This window comes from Rhamphochromis sp. 'chilingali', assembly GCF_963969265.1.
Source record: "Rhamphochromis sp. 'chilingali' genome assembly, chromosome: 8".
NCBI lineage: Eukaryota > Metazoa > Chordata > Actinopteri > Cichliformes > Cichlidae > Rhamphochromis > Rhamphochromis sp. 'chilingali'.
In genome coordinates this window covers 17745838-17770719 of record NC_137935.1, presented here as the reverse complement: position 1 = coordinate 17770719, position 24882 = coordinate 17745838, and the positions used below count along the sequence as shown (strand labels likewise).

The following is a 24882-nucleotide window of genomic DNA, read 5'->3' as shown; positions in this document are numbered from 1 at the left end:
TATACTGGGCTGGTCTCTCAATCGTTCATCAAGAAATTGTTAAAAATGCTTCTTTTTTTTAATTAATAAAATAAACCATAAAAAGAAACTTTCTCTATCACCACTGACTAAAGGGAAAAGTGTTAGACCCCTAACATACCAATAAACAACCATTTGAATATAGCTTTGCTTGTTTCTGAATTTAACTTAACAGACATCTGTCACCATTGTTGCAAAAAAGAAAAAAAAAAAAAAACAAGAAAAAGGAAAGCAATGCAGCCACAAATTATCGCTCAAAGTCACATTTTCAATTTTTTTTAATTATCCAATGTTCTCCTAAACTGTCACTTTTGCTTCCCATCTCTCACTCAACCCTTTTTTCCCCTCCAGTCTTTGGCTGCCTCACAGTCAGTTCAGTATTAACACATTGATATACACAGGGAACGCCACTGGCCGGCGTTCACACACAAGTACCAGTGGTCACCCCTCCTCCTTCCCTCCGTCTCCCAAATAAAGATCCCATTCACCAGTTTGCTGTCTGTCTTCCCTCCCTCTCGCTCCCCCCTCCCCATTCTCTCTCACACTTTCACTGAGGATCAGTGTGTGTAATCTGGACGAGCTAACAGGGTTACACAGTTGGGTAATGACCGCGAGAGGAGCTGCATTCCTCTCCTTCACGTTTGGTGGGATCACACTGGTGTCTGGCCATTTGCCAAGCAACGCTTGCTAGCATGTTAGCTCCGACCTGCTCAAACACACACTCTTACACACAAACTGTACATACACTCACACACACGCAGTAAATAGGTAGTGTGGACTGATAAAAGCTCCTTTAAGAGTTCAGTGACTGGCTGAATGTTTTTTTTCTTATATCTTTGGGCAGAGAGAGAGAGACGCGCAAAGATGCAATTTAGTGTCAAACAGAGCAGGTGACCTCAGTGAGCATCTGCTTAACATTAACACACATAACTTCACATTCTTACTCAAACTCAAAGCACGTGCATGAATGCACACGCACTGCAAAACCTGCTTCGATCGGGGCTCAGCAATTCTCCTCGAGCCCCATCTTGCTGGTTTCTACGGTAACAGCAGGCTGTGAGCAGAGGAATTAATTCGAGTCATGCAGACGGATGAATGGACTGTCTGTTCTGTCTGCTGTCTCTCCCGGACCCAACTGTCTCTTGGACAGCGAATGACGAGGGGAAGCGGCGGCGTAACAGTCACGATGGAGGGAGTTTGGCGTAGTGGTTGCACTCTTGCAAATTACATTTTGCGTCCACCAAGAGCAGGTTTTAATCTTTGTTTTAGAGACATGTCTCTAAACACCGTCTCATGAGAGGACAACACGCTGGGGCCTAGAGCAGCGGTTACCAATAATTTCCAAGGATAAAAAGCCTCCCACCTCTCAAGGCTTGAGCCTTACTTCCAGCTCTTATTTCTTGCATGTAATGCTACATTGTGCCTCAGTCTCTAAGGCTTCATATTCTTTCTCTAAAATAACTTCTGGGTAGTGGAATGAACTCCTTTACAAAGGGCTGAATGTTGAGTCGGTGCCCACAGGGGACTAACAACTAAAGACACAAAGGCAATTTCATTCACTGCATGCTTAACCAACTGCAATGTGGCCACATGCTTTGCGGTTCCACTGTTAGGATCTATGTAATCTCAACTGATTTTTACCAGATTTAAAACTGCCACAGTTGCTTAATTTATAATTTTACACTTAAGTTTAACCTACTTGACAGATTATTCTTGACAATTGCACCTAAGAGAGAATCTGAAGCAACACAAACCACAGTAGGAGAAGGATGCTACGCCCATGCAGCAGTGGAAGCAACGGCAATACCCATTTCTTCCTCTAGATGTCAGTGGTGTGCTCTCAGAAAGAGACAGTAGGGTGGACTGACAATAAAGTGAACAGTGGCTGTCATGTTATGGCAGCTCCAATTTAAAATGTGCCTTAAAAGTGCTCAGAAAAGTGCTTTATGAACAAGGTCCTTGGTATGAAAACTGCAGCACCAGCTCACTCGTGAATCCACCACAGCGTGAAAGAAGAAACATGACAGGCGGGGATCCAAACCTGGAATTATTTCCACTCTCTGTCTAATGCAGGGAATTTCAACAAAACGTCAGGGATACAGGTGTGCTCAGGGAAGCAGCCAGCCAGCCAGCCACACATTACACTAGTTGCCAGTTCGGCTGGGATTTTTCATAAATGAACAACATAATAAAAACAAATGGGGACAGTGGTAATGGGAACGTTGACTGAAGGCTTTCACCAAATAAAATAAAATAATCACATTTTAAGCTGTTTGTGTTTACGAGAACAGAGCATGAGGATGAAGTTCAAAGTGACAGAGAGTGGGAGGAGCCTTCCCAAAAATGCATAGACAGCACAGTGCCCACAATCCTTTGCTCTAATTTGCTGCCCAGTAGATCCAGTCGGGTGAGTTTTTTTTTTTTTTTTTTAATGTGCTTGGCGTACTGCCTCAACTAAAACTGATTTTGTCTGTGTGTGTGTGTGTGTGCGGCAGAGTAAAGGGTTGACAGATAGGAATTTGTGATCGAGGAGAACATCCTGTTGGGTGAGCAGCAACTCGTGTCTCTTGCTCAAGTCCTCTGTACAGTGGTGAAAGAAACAAATGTGTGTGTTCAGGCTCTCTTATCCACTTTGTCTCAGATGCAGCCTCCAATTACATACAGCAGGTGGATTGATTTGCAGAAAAAAAAAAAAAAATGAAAAAACAAACGTGTGCAGGCCACCAAATTTCCCAGCACAATCAGAAGCTAAGGGACTGAGGAGAATGGCTGTTGGAGGCACACTGGCCACTGGGTGTTTGCATTAAGTGCATGGTTGTGTGTACGCTGAAGCAATCCCAACATAAAGGACTACACATTCACCCTTGTAATTTACTTCTTAGTCCCTCCCTGAGTCCCTTTAACAATTACTGATACATCTGACTCTTCATTCGCCTGTTTGTCTGTAGATTTGCTATAAGGCAAGGAGGGCAGATCTAGATGAAGTGAGACTGAGAGACAGAAAGGGATAAAGTGGCAGGGAGGGAGAAAGATCATACTGTCAGTTCAAAGGCTCCTCAGTGTTTCTCCTTCCTGGCTTCTGTGTGTCCGTTTTTCTGAAAGCACTGAAGGCTGAAATAAATGCCCCCCTTCTTCTCCCTGTACATACTGCATCTCACTCGCTCTCTCCCAACTTCCTACTTCAATTCATCTCCTTCACATCGTTCCCAAAACTTCAAAATCTCTCATTCTGAAACCTTTAAACTGAATCTTGTTATCCTTCTGCTTTTTCCCCCTCCGCTTTCCCTTGATCCCTGATTCACAGTGTGTGTTGCTCTGTCGGGGGGTGATGCGGGTGCAGGGAGGGCGGCAGCAGGGCCGGGAGCGGCGACTGGGGAGTAGGAGGCGGGGAATGGGATGGGGACTGATGCTGATGGGAATGATGGTGGATAGGAGGACCATAGTGAGGAATAACAGGTGGAGTGGCAGGGAGGACGTAGGGAGTTGGGGACGGAGCTGTTGAGGATGAGTAGCCTCCAGCCATGCAGGAGTAGGCAGAGGTTCCTCCTCCGGAGAGCGTAGCTGTGGGGGAGCCAGGGAGGCCGTCAGCCAGTGGCTGATTGTAGAAGAAGTATGCACACTGTTGGATGAAGCTCTCGATGATTGTCTGGTAGGTGCGGGTAGCAGTCAGAGCATCCATGGTGGTGAAGTCTGGTCTCATGAGCGTGGGCCAGAAACAGATGGACAAGTTCTCACTGGTCATCAAGTTCATCTTGTTGTTCTGGCTCACCCTGGAAAACAGAAAGAAAGAAGTGAAATTATATGATCATTGTCGGCAGGCTACCCCCCCCCCAAATATCTGTAGGAAACATTTTTGATAAAACTCAAAGTTTCTAGAAAAAAACTCATTATTTTGAAAACAAACATAAATCATACATAAAAGTAAACCAACACAGTTCCAGTGAACAGATTGCACACATTATTATTTGTTTATGTAAAGGAATGACATTGCTTCACTTCGCTAGGTTGCATCGACAACATCACACCACTGTCAACAGGAACATGGTGACATTGGTTATGCACATGCACCTAATCAAACTCAGTGTTTTATTTTATGTCTTAAATCTTGAATTGGCCCAGGATCTGATAAGGTCCTTCAGAGCATGAGCGTGTTTCACAAATTTTGAGTTTAGAATCTCACAGAATATAATTACGTTTTTTTCTTATGATGTGAAGTTCAAGAGTCTCTCAATTTACAACCATGTAGAGGTGAAACTGTCTCTTGATAAGATAAAGAAAGCCCAAACTGTAAAATAACCTTATTTTTTTAATAACTGATATGCCCCTTCTTTTTTATTTAATCATCCTGTCACCTTTAGAGGGGGTTAGGCCCTCAGGTCGATGGCCACTATTTTATATACACTTTTGAATTCAGGTTTCAGTTTTCCTGACACATGCTGATAACAGAATTATTCATTTATTACATAAATTAAAATGTAACATCCACTACCCTCCATTTCAAAATAGAGATAACGTGACCACGGCATTAATGACGATCATTTCTCAGACTGAGTAAAACCTCTGTTCATCAGTAAGCTCATCACACTGATATCACCCTTGGGTCACTTGACTGTCTGACCAGTGGTGTAGTCAGCACAGTCGCCAGAAGTCATCTGACCCCCACCGTTCACTCACTTGTTCAAGTGGCTGATGACATATTTGAAGACCTCATAATTCTCCTTAGGGAAGCGGCGCAGAACATCCTTCATCGTCTGGAAGCGCTGCTCCCTGTCGTTGATCTCTGAATGGTGGCAAAGAGAGACGGGAGGTTAGCAGGAGGGAGAAAAGTGGCTGAAAGACAAGATTAGAAGAATCTGAGGAGAAGATGTCAGGGGAGAGCGAGTGGAGAGTAAAGAAAGATTAGGAAGGGATGGGGAGAGCACAACTGAATAGCAGAGAGCTTGAAGAGCATGGGGAGGCAATTTCAGCTCTAAAAGCAGAGGTCTGTGCAGGACACATTGATTTAATCCTAATATAAAATTTTCTCCCTGACAAAATCAAAAATATTTGAACGGACTCCAGACTAGATTCATAAAAATAATATATAAAAAAAAACAAAAAAAACCCCCCATTGGACAAGGACCGCACACACTGCAGCAGAAATACACCATGCATACACCCATTACAGTGTCCTGCAGCTTACAGCAACACACACACACACACTCGCACACTGACACACACTCAGGGTGTGTTAAGCCTGATGGCAGTGAGGAGTGAGTCAGACAAACTGACGTCACCGGCTAACACAGTCCATTGAGAGTGCGGGAGTTTGTGTGTGTGTGTGTGCGTGAGTGAGGCAGAGAGCAGCAGCGAGAAACAGCAGATGTTCTCCTGCACATCACAAACATGATTTACAGTCGCACAATCTGAGTTTGTATTCCCACAATGAGGTCAGTGCGGATCAAAAACAGATCTGGGACCGAACGACTTTACACAGTCACAGTTTCCTCCCGCTCTACATCCATCACGAGCGATCAAAACTTAACTCGAGTTCCTTACAGCTTATTTAAAGTAATGTCACCATGACAATATCCACCAAAAATCCACCCACCAGCTTTTCTCTCAGTCGCCTTTTTCTCCACCTCTCTGCTAACCCCAATTTGCTATTTTCCACAAATGACGCCTTTCTCATCTCCAACTCTACCATAATTTTTCTTCTTCTTTCACCCTCACTTCTTTTCCTCTATTGTGGTACAGACTGCAGGAGCTTTATCAGGTCTCTGTCACAGCTGAAAGGTCACGCTGGGGGCGTTAGAAAACAAACACACACACACTCAAAGACATGGGATGCAGAGCTCGGTGAGTGACAGCAGCCTCACGGCCCAGGGTTAAATCTCTCTGGCGTGATGCAAGACTAAGCTATGCTTTAAATCGCCATTCTGACAGATTACAGGACACAAAGAGAAAAAGCGAGGCTGTGGAGAGGGCAGGGGCACTCTCGTTTATCTAACATCTTTTCTCATGACTTCATCCAGACCCTAGTGCTCCTGCATCCCTCATCACGCTGCGCAATCAGCCCCGTATCCTCCTTCTCAAAGCCTTAAATATTCTCCCCTCCATCCATTTCTCCTCCTCCCGTTTCCAGCCCTTTACCAAGTGACAAATCCAATTCTCCCCATGGGTGGATTTGGATTGCAGGAGTATTGCTTGTTAGGTTAAAGAAAAGTTACAATGAAGGGGAAAGGATTTCAGGCAAAATCCAATCCATCCTCGGGGTTTTAGTGCAGAATTCCCCACACATGCCTCAACCTCACCGTCCCCACAGCCCCAGGACTTACTGAAGGCCTCCACCAGCTCTGTCTGCATGCTGTAGGGCACCAGAGGGTCAGGTAGCTCAGAGAAGAAGGCCTTCATGGCACCTGCCACTGTGTTGATGGTGAAGTCTTTCTCCACCAGATCGAGGCTGTGGTCTAAGGGGAAAAAAAATGAAAGGGAAATTCGACATTTTAAATGCAAGACAGATGTATGCCAAATATATACATCCCAACTGTGCATGCATAGAATGTATAAGAAAAAATAACTCTTCTAATTTCATCTAGTCATCACGCCGGTATCATGAGATCAATGCTTTATCCCTGGACCACACAAGTAAAAGAAGGCAATTTAATACATTTGAGGACAGTGAACAAAATGGTACCACGTAGGGATGCATACATATTTATTGTTTTCCTCATTATTTAGTCCCCCTCTGCTGCAGGGAAAGAGAGTAATCTCTATTATGAAAAATAGCTGAACTGTCTTTCGGCTCTTTGTGCCGTCTTTGAAGATATAGCCTAGCCAGTGCAAAATTCATTCACCGAACTGATGCCACTGTTGTGTGATTATCAGTGTTATCCTTTTGGCCAATCAGTCAATACGTTTGATCAATACTTCTTTGCATCCATGGAACCGATTAACTTTTCATTCTGTGCTACTATTTTTTTCTTTGCTCATTGTACTCACCTTTGAATATAAAACTACACAAATTCAATACAGCAGCATATGACATAATGCAATCTTGAATGGCAGCTTATTCTTTTTTTTTTGGGGCTGCTCCTTTTAGGGGTCCATCTTCGTCTCACCCAATCGCTAGCATCCCCTTCTGTCACACCAATCCTCTTCATATCACGATATCACTACATTCATAAACCTTCTCTGTGGTATTTCTATTTTCTTCCTGCCTGGCAGCTCCATCTTTAACATCCTTTGTCCAATATATTCACCATCCCTCCTCTGCACTTGTCTAAACCAGGTCATTCTTGCTGAGATGATTCTCTGATGTACTCATTGCTAATCTTGTCCTTCCTCGTCACTCCCAGTGAAAATCTTAGCCTGTTTAACCCAGCCACCTGCAGTTCCACCTCCTGTCCAAACCATAGATCATAGCAGGTTTCAGTATCATCTTGTAAACCTTACCCAATATTTCAAACTTTCCGAGATCTATTCCCATTAACAGCAGTGCCTTGTAGAAATAATGGGAGATGATATAAATAATTTTTGTTTAATATGATGATGCACTTCAATTTGCTAGGTCTTCATAATGCCAATTTTCCTAGATGCTTCCAGTGTCACACATCTTAGAGACAAGGCTGGCCAAACAGACTTCTCACTTCATAGTTTACTTGATATAAATATCAAAGTAAACTATATCAAATAGCATCTCTGTTGATGTACCACAAATCATTTTAGTTAATAAACATAGTTAAATAGAACAATCAACGACAGATAATTGTAAAGTTAATTTGAGCAAAGAAAGAAACCAATAGAGCACCACTCTCCCAGAGAGCGTGTGTGTGGGAGACTTAATTAAAAAAGCCATTTTCTGATAACTTGTTACTTTACAAAGGTAGTATGTGCAGAAAAAAAGAGGCAAAACAGACAAGTCTCACAGCTTCAGTTTAACAAGTTCTTGAAAGTCTGATTTGAGCTCCCACTTTTAGAGTTTCCAAGCATAGAGCTTCTGATGCTGCTTCACCTGTGATGAGTTATCTGAATCTTCGTGGAAGTGACGAAGTGCCATCTTCAGCACTGCTATGAGACACCTGCGCTGTAGCTTCACCTGTAATTGTCTTGTCCCATCAGCCTGAGGCTCAGAATGATTCAACACTGGGTTTCAACTCTGATTACCAGAGTAGGATTTAACCTCAACCAGCCGTGGATGCATGAATACACACACACACGAGCCATCTTTCTGCGCCATCTATCTCGGCAGCTGCAAGCTTCATTAACCAAACCAATCTGCAGGCAATTAACTGCCCACACCAGACAGCCACATGCATGGAGACACACATCGAGGGCTCTTGTACCAAGTGAAGCTGCAAGCGCGCAGAGAAGCAGGTAGACGATGGAGGAGGAAGTAATCTAAGAGGAAGTGAAGGCCAATTCCCTCAGAAGAATTAATGCTCCAAGGTTAATTAAGGTGATACAAGATTGTAACAGATAGAAGCAGACAGACACCTGTAGGTGTGCATCTGAGGCATATGTGCACATGTACGTGTGAGTACAGTAGGCACAAAGTAACACACCTTGCTCAAATTGCCGCTGCATGCTCTCCATATCTGCCTTGTTCCCACAGACCCTGTAGATGCCCTCTGTGTTCAGGCCTGGTGGAAAGAGAAAGAAAGAGAGAAATGGTATTAGCTCACAGTTATTTTCATATGTTTAATTTGCAACAAGTGTCAACTATACGTGGGAGCTGCTGAAATAACATAGAATTGTGTGAGAAAAAGTACAGCTACTGAAGGCTGTGCTTTTTGCCTATGTCCCCTTCAATCTAAACACACTATTAGCACAATTTATTAAACCCATAAAGCACTCCTGCAGGTCTGCTAATAGCCCATTGGTCCATTGTGAGAAATTCAGGCCATCTTAGTGCCACAATGCTATAAAATAACATGAGAAATTGTAATTTGTTTTTCACAAGCTTTTTCTCTCCAAGTTAAAGTCAATTTGCAGCCTAAACTCAACCACAATAATATGTACTTTATAAGAAAAGCAATGAAATCAAGCTAAAATTCCAAGTCATGATTTGACATTCTGAACAGACTGATAAAGAATTGTAGCAAATATGAATCCCTCAAACATGAGATCTCAAACCACGAACACAAGACAAAAGAGTAGCAATGAGTGCTACTTTTCCTACAAGCCTTACTGCTCCTATTGCTTACTGTTTAAATTTGTGTTTTTCCAGACTTTTAATGGCTCACAGCAGGTGCGCACTAATGCAACATGATTGAGGTAGCCAATTAAATGCTTATTATGTCAGGCTGTTGGATTTTATAATCTGTTTACTGCAATAATCTATTCTAATATAACCTACTATAATTTTTGACAAATGCACTGATTTTTCATACCAACTACGGCAAACACTTTCTTTACATATTAGAAAGTTTGCTAGTAGTCCAGAACACACACACCTAATGAACAAATTGGAAAAACTGCAAACAAGCCAAAGTGGGACAGAAAGACACATGGAGTGCCAGCATAAATGAAAGTGCACTTCATTTTGGTTAATTAATATATTTCCCCCCCCAAATCTACATCCTTAAAATCCTGTATTCGCTGACACATTGGTGGCAATCTAAGAAGACAAAGAGCAATCCAGAGGGAGTAAAGGAGATGGGGAGTGGCAGAAAAAAAATGGGGCCTGAAAGGAACAGGCAGGGAGGAAATGAGAGAGCTCTCAGTCAAGACATACAACATTGATCTCCTCCCCTCCTACCAATCAATTACCCACAAAAGCTTTTCGAGCCAGACACTAGGAAAACAGGGATGGGAGGACAGATACGGAGAGAGGGAGCAGTGTAGTAGTGGTGTGGTGAGGGAGAGATAGGTGCAAAATAGAAAAAGCACCCGAGGATGGGATGGCCACTGGGGGAGTGTGAGGATGCATAGTCAAGACTGATGAAAGAGAGAATGAGAAAAAATAAAGGGATTAAGATAAGGAGGGCTAACCAGAAGGATGGAAAACTCCAAAACACACTACTGAGGGAGGTTAGGGGACAATGAGAAGAAGCTAGTGGCTATAGAAGGTGGAAAAAAAAAATTCCTTGTCCTCCTGATAAAATCACTCCAGGGGCACGGCAAAAATAAAAATATACCCTATGACAAACAAGTTTTTTTCTGCCCCCTCAGACATTTTCTTATATACCTTTTTAAGGCTTTTCCAATTCATAAAACAGTTTATATTCAACAAATGAATTATTGTCAGCTTTGGTGCATATACCTTTAAGCACTGCACACACATTTTAAACCAGAACAAAAACCTAAACTACACTAATCTGTGGTGACTTGTTAGCTTCCAGGAGCAATCAAATGGTCAAAAATGCCTGTAGCCCTGCAATCACACAAACCAAGAGTGCGATAAATGTTCCCGCCGCGTTAGAGGCTGCAATTCTGCAGAGTGTTACTATCTGACACCACTCCAGCTGATCCCACATCAGCCCAGATCCCAGTCTCTCTCAGGGTTCAGCAGCCCAGAGGCTGATTTCATAGTTCACCATGGAGACGAGCGGTCGCTGGGTGCTGCCCTTTTCGTCGCTATGGAGGCTTGTACGGCCGGCAGATATGCCTGCACACGCTAAGACACATTCATCACCTCAGTACCCATGAGCAGAGCACACTGCGACTACCACGCTGAGAAAGCCGGAGCTGAGAAGAGATAACAGCAGTCGCTGTGGATTGATTTTATATAGCTGCTTTTCTACAAGCTCAGAATGCATGAAAATAACACAAAATAGCACATCCACTCCTATTATTCTCAAGGACAAAGAGAGTGAGCAATGAAGCACGAATAAAAGAAGCAACAGAAGACTTTAGGATTGAAACTACAAGAAGAGAAAAAAAGTGTTTTATTCACAACCAGAAAAAAATATGATTATGAACATTTGTGGGGCTTTTTATGTATATATTAAGGACTGGAGGATTACCTTTCATATTTACACAGCTGCATATAAGCAGGGACAGGGTTTGAAGCGAGACTATAAAACAAAATATCGATCATCTCTTTCACTGAAGTTCTAGTTTTTGAGATATTGACTGTAGAGATATTTGGCTTATGTTGGAATATAATGGCACGAGAAGGGTGAAATAAGCCATCCAACCATCCCTCTACCTGAGCTGAAAGCTAACTGCAAGCGTAATTTGGCTGGTGGATATAGTTTGGTATAAAGTAGTTTAAGTAACTGGGTCATGACGTCAGGAAAGAGACACTTTCACAGAGTTTCTCAGATATATTTTTTCTTTTTAAGCAGTGCAAGATGAGCTAAGGCAATTTCCATCATATTCAAGAGAAGGCATACATCTCTGCATCCAGTATCTCCAAACCTGGGTAACTCACACCAAATCGAATTTGATGGACAAATTGGTGGAAAAACATGTTTATTTGATTTCGGGCTGAACTCTTCCTTCAAGTTAGCGCTAAGTGTTTTTGTTCGAGGTAAAAGGAAAAGGGAAGGATGTAGGTTAAAGCGGCAGGTCCAAGGTCAGCTTGACAACGTCACTCATTACCAGCTCGCACTGTAGTGACAAACATAGTGTCAGTGCTGTAAAGTAATTTCCTGAGAGTGTGATTATACCCAGAGATTACGGACGCAGATAGGATAAGTAAAGTCTGACTTTACAGCAGCTGCAATCAAAACTAAATAGCACACTGTAGCTCATTTCCCCTTCCAGTCCCAGAATTGTGCCATATATATATATATATATATATATATATATATATATATATATATATATATATATATATATATATATATATATATATATATATATATATATATATATATATATATATATATATATATATATATATATACATACATACATACATACATACATACATACATACATACATACATACATACATACATACATACATACATACATACATACATACATACATACATACATACATACATACATACATACATACATACATACATACATATATATATATATATATATATATATATATATACACACACACACATACATACATATATATACACACACACACACACACACACACACACACACACTGTTGGTTAATAAGATGTGTGTAGTTATACTGCTTACACATGCCTATACTCATAGGTAAAACCCGAACAAGCCAAACACACAAAAGAAACTTCATAACCATGGTGTAACTAAAACACACCCAACCGCATGCAAACAAAAGGTGTGGGGGAAGGACCGAAAGCAATGAAAGAGGAAACACAGGATTTGAGAACAGTAGGGAAAAAATATGATGACTAGACAAGGGTGACAACAGGACAGGGAAAGAAAAAGAAATGTGTGCTAGGAAGAAGATGAAGGAAATCAAATGTGACAAGTGTAGGTACTCTGAGAGATGGAGGGAGGAGGAGGAGCGGATCAGGAGAAAGAAGTTGAGAAACAAGGACACAAAAAGAGACGAGGGGAAAGGAAACGGCGCATTAGGAGAAATACTACAAAGCAGCGAGTGAGGATAATAGGTGGAAAATACCTCCCGAGGAGAGCTTGGAATTCACTCTTGTGCGTACTTGAATGCATATGCAACCAGTTTTTCTACTTTAACCAGGTGCAACTGCTGTAGCCACTTCCAGTGAACATCTGAACAGGGCGAGGTGAAACCTATCATGACGCTTTGTTATCGAGAGCTTTGCCCCTACGCTCCTGCACAGAGGAAGGCGGATGTTTTGTAAGGCCGCAGTAATCCACAAATACTGAGTCTTTAATCAGGACAGAGATTACAGTGGAATGCACTGGCATGTCAGTAAGCTTGGCCAAATGCAACTCCCATTATGAAGTTAATGTGTGCACATTTTTTTTATTAACTGACGGCTTGAGTAGCTAAAATCCTTTTTATGGATCCAGCCGAGAAGAGGGAGAGGCATGCGATGTCTTCACACGCGCACTGACCCCGCAAGACTTTGCTTCTGGTTTAATGTAACAGCTGGTAACAGAGTGAGAAGCAAGCTGGCAATCCTAGGGCAGTGGGGCAGCTGAGGAGCATGGCAACAGGGTAGCAAGGTTAGAGGAAGCTATCGGAGCGCGTGTGTCTGCGCTTGCAGAGAGGAGACAAGAGGCCAGGCAACAGTCTAAAGACCTGTCAGCGAAACACAGCTGCAAAATTCACATAACACAGAGCAGATGAGAATATTTCATACTAATATTCTAACATACTTCATATTAACGAAAAATTATGCTGCTTAAAATCAATGATTCTGTTTCTAAGGCAACAGAAAATACTGTCACTATAACCACGGCCATGTTTTCTTTGATGCTTTTACATGAACCACTTGCAACATGCCACATGAACCCTTTAATATTTATGTGAATGATTTCAAATTCAATTCATTTTCTTTTCCTTATAAAAAAGTGGGTTGTAGATGTTCTCCTGTATAGCCCACCTATAGGCTTAGGCACAATCATCAAATAAACCTGAGCAAAGAACAACAGAGACAAAGAAAATGCGTGAATGTAAATGTAAACCGACCAAGAAGAGAGGACGGATAAGGAAATATCCACCAGAAAAGAAACGATTCACACTAATGGAAGCAGCTGTAGTACATGCAGGGCCACAACAACAAAGTCATTTTATAAGAGTTATTAGCTAAACGACTGAAACACAAGAACCTGCGATGCATTGCACTGGATGCCATTAGGCGTCCGTACAGATCCTTACCCGTTGTTTCAATGAAATGGATGCACTTCTCGATGAAGACTGGGATTGGTCTCTCAGGAGTGACCACAGTGGATAGTGGCATGCCAAAGTAGCCAGGTTTTGAGATGGAATGCCTGGGTTTGGATCGTGGTTTCTAGGAGAAAAAAAAAAAAAAGATATATCAGAATGTTGGTAGCAAACAAAAGAAGAACATCAACATTTCCTGGTGGCACTGGTCTTGAAATGGCCATGACCTTATTTAAATGTGACTGTGTTGTTATGTTAGCAACTGTGAGACGAGACGTGTATGCACCTATCCCGCACATTCCTTAAAAGGTTAAACTTATATGGCTGCCTTAAGCCCTGATCTGTGCATATACCTGAGAGATATGCATCACTTATTTCATCACTTTATCTCTTCGTTCTTTTGTATGGCATTCTGTTTCTGTTTCTCTCTCTGCTACCGCACGCGCACTGCTGTTAACAGATAATCAAACTCCCTTATTCATTGTTTAAATACTTTCTTACTACCGTTATGGGAGTTGTGATACACTCTTGCAACATTTTTGCCTGCTACTCCGTATGGCTGAGGCGTCAGCAGTAATTGTGCTGTGCCTTAATGGTGTTCAGCAGGGATATTTGAAGGCCTCTGAGCCCTGGATCTCTAGTATGTCTGTCAGCCCCCTGAGGCTCTGGCCTGGAAGGCTGGGTGTCGAGCCAGAGATGCATGGTTGGCTGGACACACAGGCTGCTGGTGCAGTGCAGGCCTGACAGACACAAGAAAAGGAGCAGAGGAGTGCTCATTAGAGGGAAGAAGCACGGCGTGCCCTCTGCTCCAGATACTGGCCTCGCTGCACTCTGCCAAACATTTTCGATTGCACATATATTCACACTCACTCTCAGTGGTACTCGAGGGAACAAGTGGTGATAGATTCATTAAGACCGGGCAGATTAACAAAGGCTCACCTGGAGTTTTTTGCCATCGCCATGGCAAGATATTTTTCATTAGCCTTCTATGAATAAGGCCATTATTAGCACATAACTGTAGGCTAGAGTTATGTCTGTATGTGTCTTACCTTTAACTGTAGTTTCATTTTATCACATTCTTTTAAGAGCTTCAATTTTACATAGGCCAATGAGTTTCACTCTTCAGTCATTAGCGCACTCACTGTGATTTTCCCTTCTTAAATCTTATTAACTGCTAAAATATTAGGCGATGCTTAGTTAGCAAACAAATACATAAGAATATATTTTGCATCCAAGTATTTGCATTGGCCTCAAGACGCTCCTCTATGACAGCCTTTACAAAAAAGAACATTGTCAGTGCTTCGGTTGACAAAAAAAGTTCAAGTGAAAAAAATCCCTAAATGTCAAAAGATAAGAGTATAACAAAGTATTCCAAGAAGAGTCTGCACCTCCTTCAAGAATCCTGTTAAGGTCTGGACTTGCACTAAGTGATACATGTTAAATACCTGCAGATTCTCAGCCAGTCAGTTACAGCTTCCCAGTTATCGTTCCATCATAACCCCACATGAGCAGATTCCTAAGTCGAATTCCTTCACTTATCACTCCCCAGCTACCTCCTCCACTGCCTCTCTGACACTCCCTGGGACGTCCATGGGACCAGGGGTAGATTTGAACCCTGTATTCATGCGTTCACAAAACACTAACGTAAAGCTTCAATTGAATTTTAGGAACAGCAGAGAACTATTGTTGTTATAACTCGCTGCCAGTTTGGTTTCGAGCTCCATGTTGCAGCTCATAATTTATTTGTGTCCTGTCACACTGAGCGTGTTGTATATCTGTGCCCTATCTCAGTTTAGCAGACTGTCTCTATACGCCCACCCCCTCCTCCTGCATCCACTCTCCTCTCTTACTGTCTTCTCTCCCTGCAGTTTTGCCTTCTGGCCACTCCTTTCAGTTGCTGACTGAGACAGGATATGCTGCCAGCGCTGAGGAGACAAAACAGACCTCTACCACAAAATCAAAACACAACAGATCCTCAACAATAACACGCAGACACCACAGTGAGCATTTACACACACTGTAGGACACTGAAACACAAAGCCACTCAAAAGTTTTATCATAACTCTTATTCCTCTCATCTCCATTTTCTTTCCATGGCTGTTTCTGAGCCTTTTGTTTGACTGTCTCCCTGCCTTTTTTTTCCTGCATGAAGTCAGTAGACAAACTGGGTGACTGAGGAATTTCACACACTTTTCTTTCTGGCTGAGTAAGTTAGGGGGAGAAAAAAAAAAAGGTGCAGACGAAAGAGAGAGGAAACGTTTCCGGCCTATCGCTGAGGGAGGGTGATCAGGACAAACACAGTTGGTCAGCGCCTGAGGTAAAGAGGGCTTTAAAATGGGCTAAGAGTGTAGCTTCCATTATTTGTTCCTAGACGTCATGATTCAGATTGGTAGACAGCGCCCTAAGGCTCTCTCCAAGAAAATGTTTACACTGCATAACGCCAAACGGTCACGTAAAAGACAACTGAAAAACAGGCTGAGTTAACCCCAACCAGCCAACAACAGGAATGGCTGGTTGTTTGCCAATGGAGAGGCACTGCCACAATACATCTCCCTGAAATGACCAAATAACTCAATAAAATGCCTTCCTGAAGGGATTTCAGGCTGCAGCAGACTGAAAATGGACACTTATCTTTCAGACAGCTGCTTAGAAAATAGGTGATGGAACTTGATCACTTTGTTACAACCACAATTAAGCCATAATGGCTTGTAATGTGGATATCCAGATCCCAAGACATGCCGTAGGGCACAAATCATGGGCACTGATATAACTAATGATGCTGACACTGGCCTACCTTCTGTTGGCTTTTTTTTTTTCCTTTGGAAATGTGTGGGTTTAAAATGTGTCATGTAGTACTGGGCGGTATGACTGGAAATTTAAATCACAGGGTTTTTATGGATCCACTTTTGCTCTGCCCCTTTGCATAGAGAAGGTCAAACCGTATGGTTGTGTAAAAATCACAGCTATTACATCTTGTGTACTTGCTAACATACAGTCACCGGCCACCTTGTTGGGTACATGCAAAACTGCTTTTTAATGCAAGCCAATCACGTGGGAATTTAATGCATTTAGGCATGTATACATCGTTAATATGATCTGCAGAAGTTTTAAGTGAAAATTTAAGTGACTCTGAATGTGGCATGGCTGCTGTCAGCATCAACGTTTAGAATTTGGGATGAACATGAAAGCATGCATCCATCCTGCCTTGTTCAGGTTTCTGGTGATGGAATAACATTGTGGAGGACATTTTCTTGGCACACTTTGGGGCTCTTTAAAGGCCACAGTTTACCTGAATACTGTTGCTGACCATGCGACCACAGCGTACCCATCTTCTGATGGCTGCTTCCAGCAGAATAACAGCATGCCACAAAGCTCACGGCATCTTAAACTGACTTCTTGAACATAAGAGTGAGCCCGCTGTACTCAAACAGCCTCCACAGTCACCTGATCTTGATCCAATAAAGCACTTTTGGGATTTGGTGGAACAGGAGATTCACATTATTGATGTGCAGGTGACAACTGTGCAGCGACTGTGTGATGCTGTCATGTTAATATAGCCCCAAAGCTCTGAGGAACTTTTGCAGCACCCTGGTGAATCCATGCCACAAAGAATTAAGACCGTTCTGAAGGCAAAAGGATCTAACTCAATACTAGCAAGTACATAATAAAGTGCCACTGAGTGTACTACTTGAACTAGTCTGCTCACAAATCCTGCTACCTTGTGTTTTAAAGGTTCTCACTTTTTTCCCCCCAGTGGGATGAATGGCAACAAGTGCTACAGAATGCGATCTTAGCAGTTGAATTATCCGGGAGGACAGCTTCTATTCAGGTACTTGGACATCACATCTGAGTGTGTGAAAACATTAATCATCCCCCTCCTGTTCCTCTCTGCTGACAGCCATGGTAATTATCACAGACACAGAAGCACAACATACACAGATGTAACTGCTGTTCAGTTGGCACTTCTATACCGCACCATGTGTGTGAATGAACAGCATACCAGGCTGATAAGCCGAACACTGTAAGGTCACTGCATGTGGGTGAGAGACAAGCACAGGAAGGAAAAGAAATGGGGAGACAGAAATCAAGTAAAGTAGGAGATACGTGTGTCCAAAAGACAAGAATATAATGGGGGGAGAGGAAAAAAGTGACAGGAATGTGAGAAGCAGTATGAATCAGCAAGAACAGGAGACCAAACTGAGAATATGAGAAAAGTAACGGAAGGAAGCAAATAAAGATAATCAGTCCAGTCTTAGTCAAAACTTCACTGCAGTACGACAGTAAAAGCAACAAAAACATTACACTACATATAGTGACTCTGCTGTTACATACAGACTTCACATACCGTAGATCAATCTAAAAAGGAAGGTTTTAATTTGAAACAAAGATTACTTTCCTTATATTCTTATTCTGTTTTTTTGCTTGTTAGTGCTATTAGCAGGGATGTTCGCACCTAGTTTTCTAAAAGTCTGCAGTGATTTAGTATCTGTTTTAATCTGTTTTAAGTGCCAGTATAGAAAGACGTTTAAGAACCTTGCAAAAGATCAATGTCTAACATTATTCCTCTAGGGAAACCTGAAGATACCAGATAGAGATGGACACAGACAGATGAAATAGCACAGTCTATACCACGGCTCTGTCCCTATTCATTAAGAGTTTCTGCTTTCTGGTATAGAGGTTTACTGACCAGAGTTTGCCTCCATTATCTCTGATGATCTGGGTAGTTTAGAGGGATCCCACAGAGCGGTCAGTGAAAAAATATTGCAGACATCCTTTTATACAAACCCCCTACAGTATATGTCATGTTATCAGTGGGCTAAGCTTCAGAGAAGACAGATCTTTCTCAACTCATTAGAAATTCCTTGAGTTTAGTTAGAAACACATTTAATCGCAACAGCAAACAGCTGTTCAATCTCAAACAAGAACTAATCATATTGGAGAGATTATGGACATTTTATGCCTCTATTTTCTACATGTATACAGATGAATTTATATAAACTATATGTAAACACACTTGTCTCTTTGAGGTATTTTTCATACAGATTTTCTATACATTATAATTATATGTGAGGCAAATATATTAAAAAGTAAACCTGGCATGTTTTGAATATTTAAAATTAACCATTACAAATGTTTTCTTCTTTTGCTTAAAAAATAATTTTACCTTACTTTAGCATTAGACACTTTAATCTGCCAAAACAATTAAAGGACGTGAGGAGGTTATTAAGAAAATTTTACAGTTTAAAATGCACTTGAGTAGGCGATTGGTTCAATAATAAATACTGAACATTTGGCAATAAAGCTTGGTAACTGTTGTGTTGGAAACTGCTAAACTAAGAAAAAGAAAGTGCTCTGAATTTATGAGTTAATTTACAGAATTTTTTAAACCAAAATGGCACTCATATTGAACTTAAGCAGATAGTTGCATGAACACTAACCTTAGTTCTGCGCAGGCTTTTGAGAATATTTCTCTTTTTAGGATCCTCACTATCCTCAGTGGAGTTGTCTTTCTTAAGTCCTTCGTCATCCTGGCTCGCCTTGAATGAACTCCCCATCTCATCATCGCTGCCGATAGAAAAGCTCGTCCTAAAATTGCTGAACTTCCCAAGCCGTTTGGATCTGTCTCTGTAAAGCTTAGGCTTTATGCCAATCGCAGACAATTTTCTTCTGCGCTCCAGTGAACTGCTATCAGCTTCACTGTCTGACCCATTCCCCCCAGCACTCCCATTTGAATGACCCTTGTTGGCATTGCGGATGGTGATAATCTTGCCCTGTGTGCTGTCATGTGGGACAGAGTAAATATTTTCCTCTTCTGTGTGTCTAGGTTTGCTCACAGCATCCATTGGCTCAGCATAGTCTGAGGGGTCATAGCCACCATCACTACCTCGGGCCCAGGTGACAGCTTGGGGCAAAGAGCGGCGGTTGGTGCCTCCCTGTTGGTCCATGTAAGGGCCAAGATTAACCTTAAGGACTGGCTTGGGCTTCACTTGTGGAGGAACTTTGTTGTTCACCTTGCTCTCAAAAGTGCTAAGCTCGGAAATGAAAGAGAAGGGATCATCTGAATCCATTTCTGACAGCTTGAAGCTTCCCAGTTGGGAGCTGAGAGTATCCTCCCTCAGGGTAGGGTAAGGAGGTGATGGATCAATATCATCTTCTGAGTCCAAAAGTGTAACCGGGCTGGGAGAGCCACCACGAGGGCTGACGCTCTCATTGGTGCATGCCTCTGCTACATTGTCATACATGTGTGTGGCCTCAACAATGGTGCGCTTCTCCATCGCCTCTTTTAAGAAAGGCTGGAAGAGATCTATCTTATGAAGACCACCTACTACGCCACCATGTCCACATATTACCGTGTTAAATCTTGCCTCTATTTCATGAGCCAATTCTTCCCCCTGAATAACTTGTTCCTTAGCAGAGTCTGAATCTGACAGCTCCATCTGGCTCTCCCCTACTGCTAATAACTGGATTGGGATGATGTCTTGTACCTCACACAGAAAAGCACATAATGTCTCCAAAGAGGCCTTGCGGCGAGTAGAGTAAACAGCAATGTAGCCATGGACGAGCCCAGCCTTGCGAAGGGCTAATGAGGAATGGAAAGAGAGCAATGACAGCTCGATATTCTGCTTCTGACCTCCTATACTAAGATCCAGCAGAACAGAGGTGCCACCACCGAGGCTCGAGGAAGGACGACAATGCTGGGGCAAAAGGAAGGGAGCAAGGAGTTGGTCTAGGTCGTAGGTGTCTCCGCACATCAGGCACATGACTATCCTCAGGTCTGCCTCGAGCATTGACTGGGACTGAGAGTCTCTGGAGGATGGAGGAGGTAGTGGAGGGGAGCTGCTCCCTATGTTTCTACGTATTTCTAAGAGTCCTTTCAACATCTGAGTGATCTGCTTCTCGCTGACATTGCGGCCATAACCCATGCCTGGAGAGGCAGGGTCTAGGTAAGAACTCTGTAGCTTTGCAGCTACCTGCTGCCCTTGTTGTATGAGAGTTTGAGCTGTCTCCCCTCCAATATCCCCTATGGACCCCACCCCCCTCTTGGTGACCAGAAGGAGGGACAGTGGCAGTTGAGATAAGCTGTTTTCCCTTTCCCTTCTGCTAATAGTCGACTCTCTAAGCTTCTCTATACTCTCAACAACATAGGAGAGAGATTCCTTTGAATTGTACAAACATAGGCAGCCATGCGGTGTAAAGGTTGGTGTGTAGAAGGAATTAACTGGGAGACGTACATTGCCCTCTATGGGACGGAGGGTCAGCTCATACAGTTTTCCATCTAACACGTACCGGTCGTCACTGGTGCACAAGGCTCTTATCTCATTGGCCATCTCTCTGGCTAGCCCATCTTTTCCTAGAATGACAAGATTTATCCGTTCAGCTCTCCCCCCTTCCAGTCTCGCACAGTCTGATGAAGGGTACCGAGTTGGGAATCTGGAGGCCAGTATCTGCTCTATCTTAGTATCCACACAGTGCGGATTGTTGGGACAGGATTCCTTTGTGGGGTGATAGATAAAGTGGATATGTTTCAGTACAAGAGCATCCCTTTCTGCCTGCAGCTTCTGAAGGGCCTTAAATCTTTGCTCCTCCCCCAGCACTTCTCGAATGGCTCCCATTTTCTCTGTACTCGGTTTTGCATCCAACTCTAACTCATAAAAGAGCTCAGAATATTCAAGGAGCAATTCTTGAAAGTCTTCTTTGGCCCGGTCGATGATTTCTTTCTGGTGTTTATTGTAGATATCCAGATATTCAGCTTCATCCAGCCACTGGTAGAACTCTTCATTCATGATGAAGCTTCTGGCCTCCTCCCATGGCTTCCCTGGTGTGATAAAAGGAGAGACACTTAACTTCTCCTTGAACTCCCATCTCATTTCAGCCCGTTTCCGCTCATTCCTTAGCTGCTCCAGATGGGACTCATAAATGGCTTCCGCTGCTGGTGTCTCCAGTAGGTCTTGTGGGATGCGATCATCTTCCATGTTATCAATGTGTGTTGTGGTCTCCCAAGGTGTATCATCTAGCACAACAAACCACTGACAGAAATCTCTTTTAGTCTCCAGGACTTTCTGAACTCCAGACCAGCTCAAGTGGTCTATCTCATCCAACTGTGGTAAGAGTGTAGACAGTGCCTGTGGCAGAGTACTTAGATAGAGCTTCCTAAGTTTCTCTATGTGTTCTTGTTTAAGTCTATGCACATGCTGCTGGAAGAGCTTCTTGGCTTTAGCAGTGCCCTCAAGAAAAACATAGTCCTTGTACTCGGGGGCAGTCTGCATGCGCCGACTGACAACAGGCCAGGTCTCATTGTAGTTCTTTACAATTCGGTTGACCAGCCACTCATAGCGGTCTTTGGCTGAGGCAATCTGTTGACTCTGCTGTTTCAGTGCCTCAAAGTAGGGGATAATCTTGGGCTTTCCCCTACTCTTGTCTATTAATTGAATCAGTGTAAAAAAGGCTAGGTCAACATTGACATTGGAACGTGCTGAGGTTTCTACCACCTGTAGATTCTTCTTAGTTAGGGCAAAAGTGTGTGAGTCTTTAATATACCGCTCAACACCTTCATCACATTTGGTAAGGACCAGAACCACAGGCTTTTTTGTTTTTGCTAGCTGGTTATATAGGTTGGTAACAAACTTCATCTGATCCTCAAAGCTACGGTTCATACCCCTGCTAACATCTACAGAGAGTAAGAAGCCATCCACCATAAGCTTGCCTTCCGGCATCTGTTTCTGCTCAAAGTCTTGCTCCAGCCCCAGCTGATCTGTGCAAAAGTACATCAGCTTTTCAGCTGAAGCCAGCTTGGTGGAAGCTGCCCTCTTGATGTAAGGCTGCAGTGCCGTGCTTCGGTGTGGCTGAAACGTCTGATCATCAATGAACTCAGTCTGCTCCACCACATTTATACGGCATTCTGACCCCTCCTCCATTGTCCTTACAGCCTCTCCCCAGTATAGGAAGTGGTCATTGTTCACTACACGCCCTCCAAAGTCACTGGTACTGAGAACAGAGGTGTGATCTAGGTAGAAGTCATCTGCACTTGGCCGGACAAAGCGGTTACACAGGCAGGACTTGCCCACACCGCATTGCCCTTTCTCCTTCTCTGTGCCGGACAGCCCAAGCACAACCAGGTTGTAGGTGGGTGGCCGCGGATCTTGCTTTTTGGCCATCATCGTTGCTGGCAGAGGCTCATCCTGCCATGCTGGCCGTGAGCTCTAGAGAGAGGAGCAGGCTGCCAAGGAAGCAGGGTTTCCATGCAAGAGAAGCTCACTGGTCTGAGGCTTGGTCCTGCATGATAGAAAGAGAGAGACAAAAGTGAGATTTAATCTAGAGATATACAAAAAAAAAATTCCACTATTCTAATGATAACCTTTAGCTACTGTGCCTCGCATCTAAATTCCTACTATGTGCCTGTGTTCTGTTAACAATTGTTAATCTCTGATCCTATTCCTCCACTGAATATTTCCTGAAAAGATTGAGGTCAGTGGTAAAGCTGTTGGAATGCTGCATATTACTTAACCCAGCTGTAACTCAGTTAAAGGCAATTTTTTCCCAGTTTAACTCATTTAATTTTAATGCTGCCAGAACTGCAGTGCTAACAGTGGTGCCTTCCACATTTCATTCTCATGTTCATTGCAACGCAATGTGTGTTTTGGCTTATTATCTGGCTTCTAACAGTCTGGTTGGTTCGCCTCACTCGCAGCAACATTGGAGGAAAGTAATGTAGCTCTTTCACTACTGCAGCAAACAGACAAACGACTGTGCACGCAAACATATGCACACAAGTAGCACGACACTCTTGTAGAAAAAGGCACACCAAGCTCTCGGCACCCTAAATGAAAGACACACACAGGAAGATGAAAGAAGATAAGTGTTCCAGAGCTAAAGTTACTAATTGGCCAACTAGGGAAAGCCATCTGCATTTTAAAAGGCTGCATTGCCTGTTGGCTGACTTGTTTCCATCAAAAACATGTTTTCCTATGTTTATAACCAAACAGATAAGAGTTGGCTCCTGTACCATCATTAATGTCATGCATATTTACCTAAATCAGAAGCAAGAAATGGCTGCATTGCAAGTAAGAAAAAGGCAAAAACACATAAGACCATATAGAGATGCTTAGTTGCTCATCTCAGTATTATTTATTCGACTGGTAGATTAGGTCTAAAAATAAGTTAAGAAAAGGGAAAGGATGAGGCATGAAAGGGTGTTACAACACAATTTGTATGGAATGAAAATCTTGTTAAGCTCTCAGACAGATAGCATGCACTGCATTTCAAAATGATGGAGACCACCCCCTCCATGTCATAACTGAGTCATTTATGTAGTAAAAACAGACATTAAAACCACTATTAATCACGAACAGCTCTTTTGACAGAGAACACAAAAGCAGCCAAAGCCTTCATTATTTTTGAATCGAGTTTGTCAGGCAACACAGATCTGCGGATTCCCTAAAATGAACCTCATTGTCCAACTCTGATTCACCAGAGATACGAACAATGACAAGAAAAAATGGTAAGAAACTTGTGTGTGTTAGAAAATAGTGTAGACTTTAAAAAAAGCTACACCCAACCTGCTATGTAATGACTACTACATCTTTTATATACTGCATTTCTGAGTTTCATTTGAAAGGGAGTGCCACTAATCAAAGTTCCCAGCTGAAGCCTAGTGTTTTGCTAAAAGTAAATTCCACTCAGGCTGTGGATTAAAATTACAGAGACAAGAGTGCCCCTGTGCTTAACCAGGTGTATAACCCAGCACCAGCAGGAAAAGGAATCCATATCAAATAGAATACCTCGTGTTTTGATATTTATAGAGGAAACATGCATGAAAAATGCATCAAAGCTCACAGAGGTGGACCAAATCCCTATAATAACAACATGCATTGTACACTGTGTACAGCCTGACTTGATGGTCGATAGGATCAAATACGAATATGACCTAGGAATTGTGATTAATTCATCTCCTTCTCTCGCTGGGCATGTGTGTGTCTACTTGCTTGATAGTATATGAATGTACACACACCACTTTAACTGGATGGGAAGGACTGCACTGTGGTATTTATCGAGGTATCTGTGGGTTAATAACAAACCTGTTCACTGACCTAATTATGTTCGCATTACACAGATGACCTCAGCAGATCCCTCAACTGCATTCACCAGAAAGAAAAGAGACCTGCTGCCCCTGGACA

The 24882-nt window shown here is 42.7% G+C and overlaps 1 protein-coding gene across 1 annotated transcript in view; it reads right to left on the bottom strand.

The window, feature by feature from the left end:
- Positions 1–2694: 2694 nt before the first annotated feature.
- The window catches only part of arhgap35a (Rho GTPase activating protein 35a), a 59063-nt gene continuing 36875 nt past the window's right edge, over positions 2695–24882 (bottom strand). The window contains exons 2-7 of the mRNA XM_080888155.1: positions 19147–22981; positions 13703–13835; positions 8562–8639; positions 6336–6467; positions 4693–4798; positions 2695–3788 (exon numbers count right to left, since the gene is read on the bottom strand). Coding sequence (XP_080744281.1) covers positions 3317–3788; positions 4693–4798; positions 6336–6467; positions 8562–8639; positions 13703–13835; positions 19147–22866 — 4641 coding nt within the window. The 5' untranslated portion in view covers positions 22867–22981 and the 3' untranslated portion in view covers positions 2695–3316. The remainder of the gene's footprint in view (positions 3789–4692; positions 4799–6335; positions 6468–8561; positions 8640–13702; positions 13836–19146; positions 22982–24882) is intronic.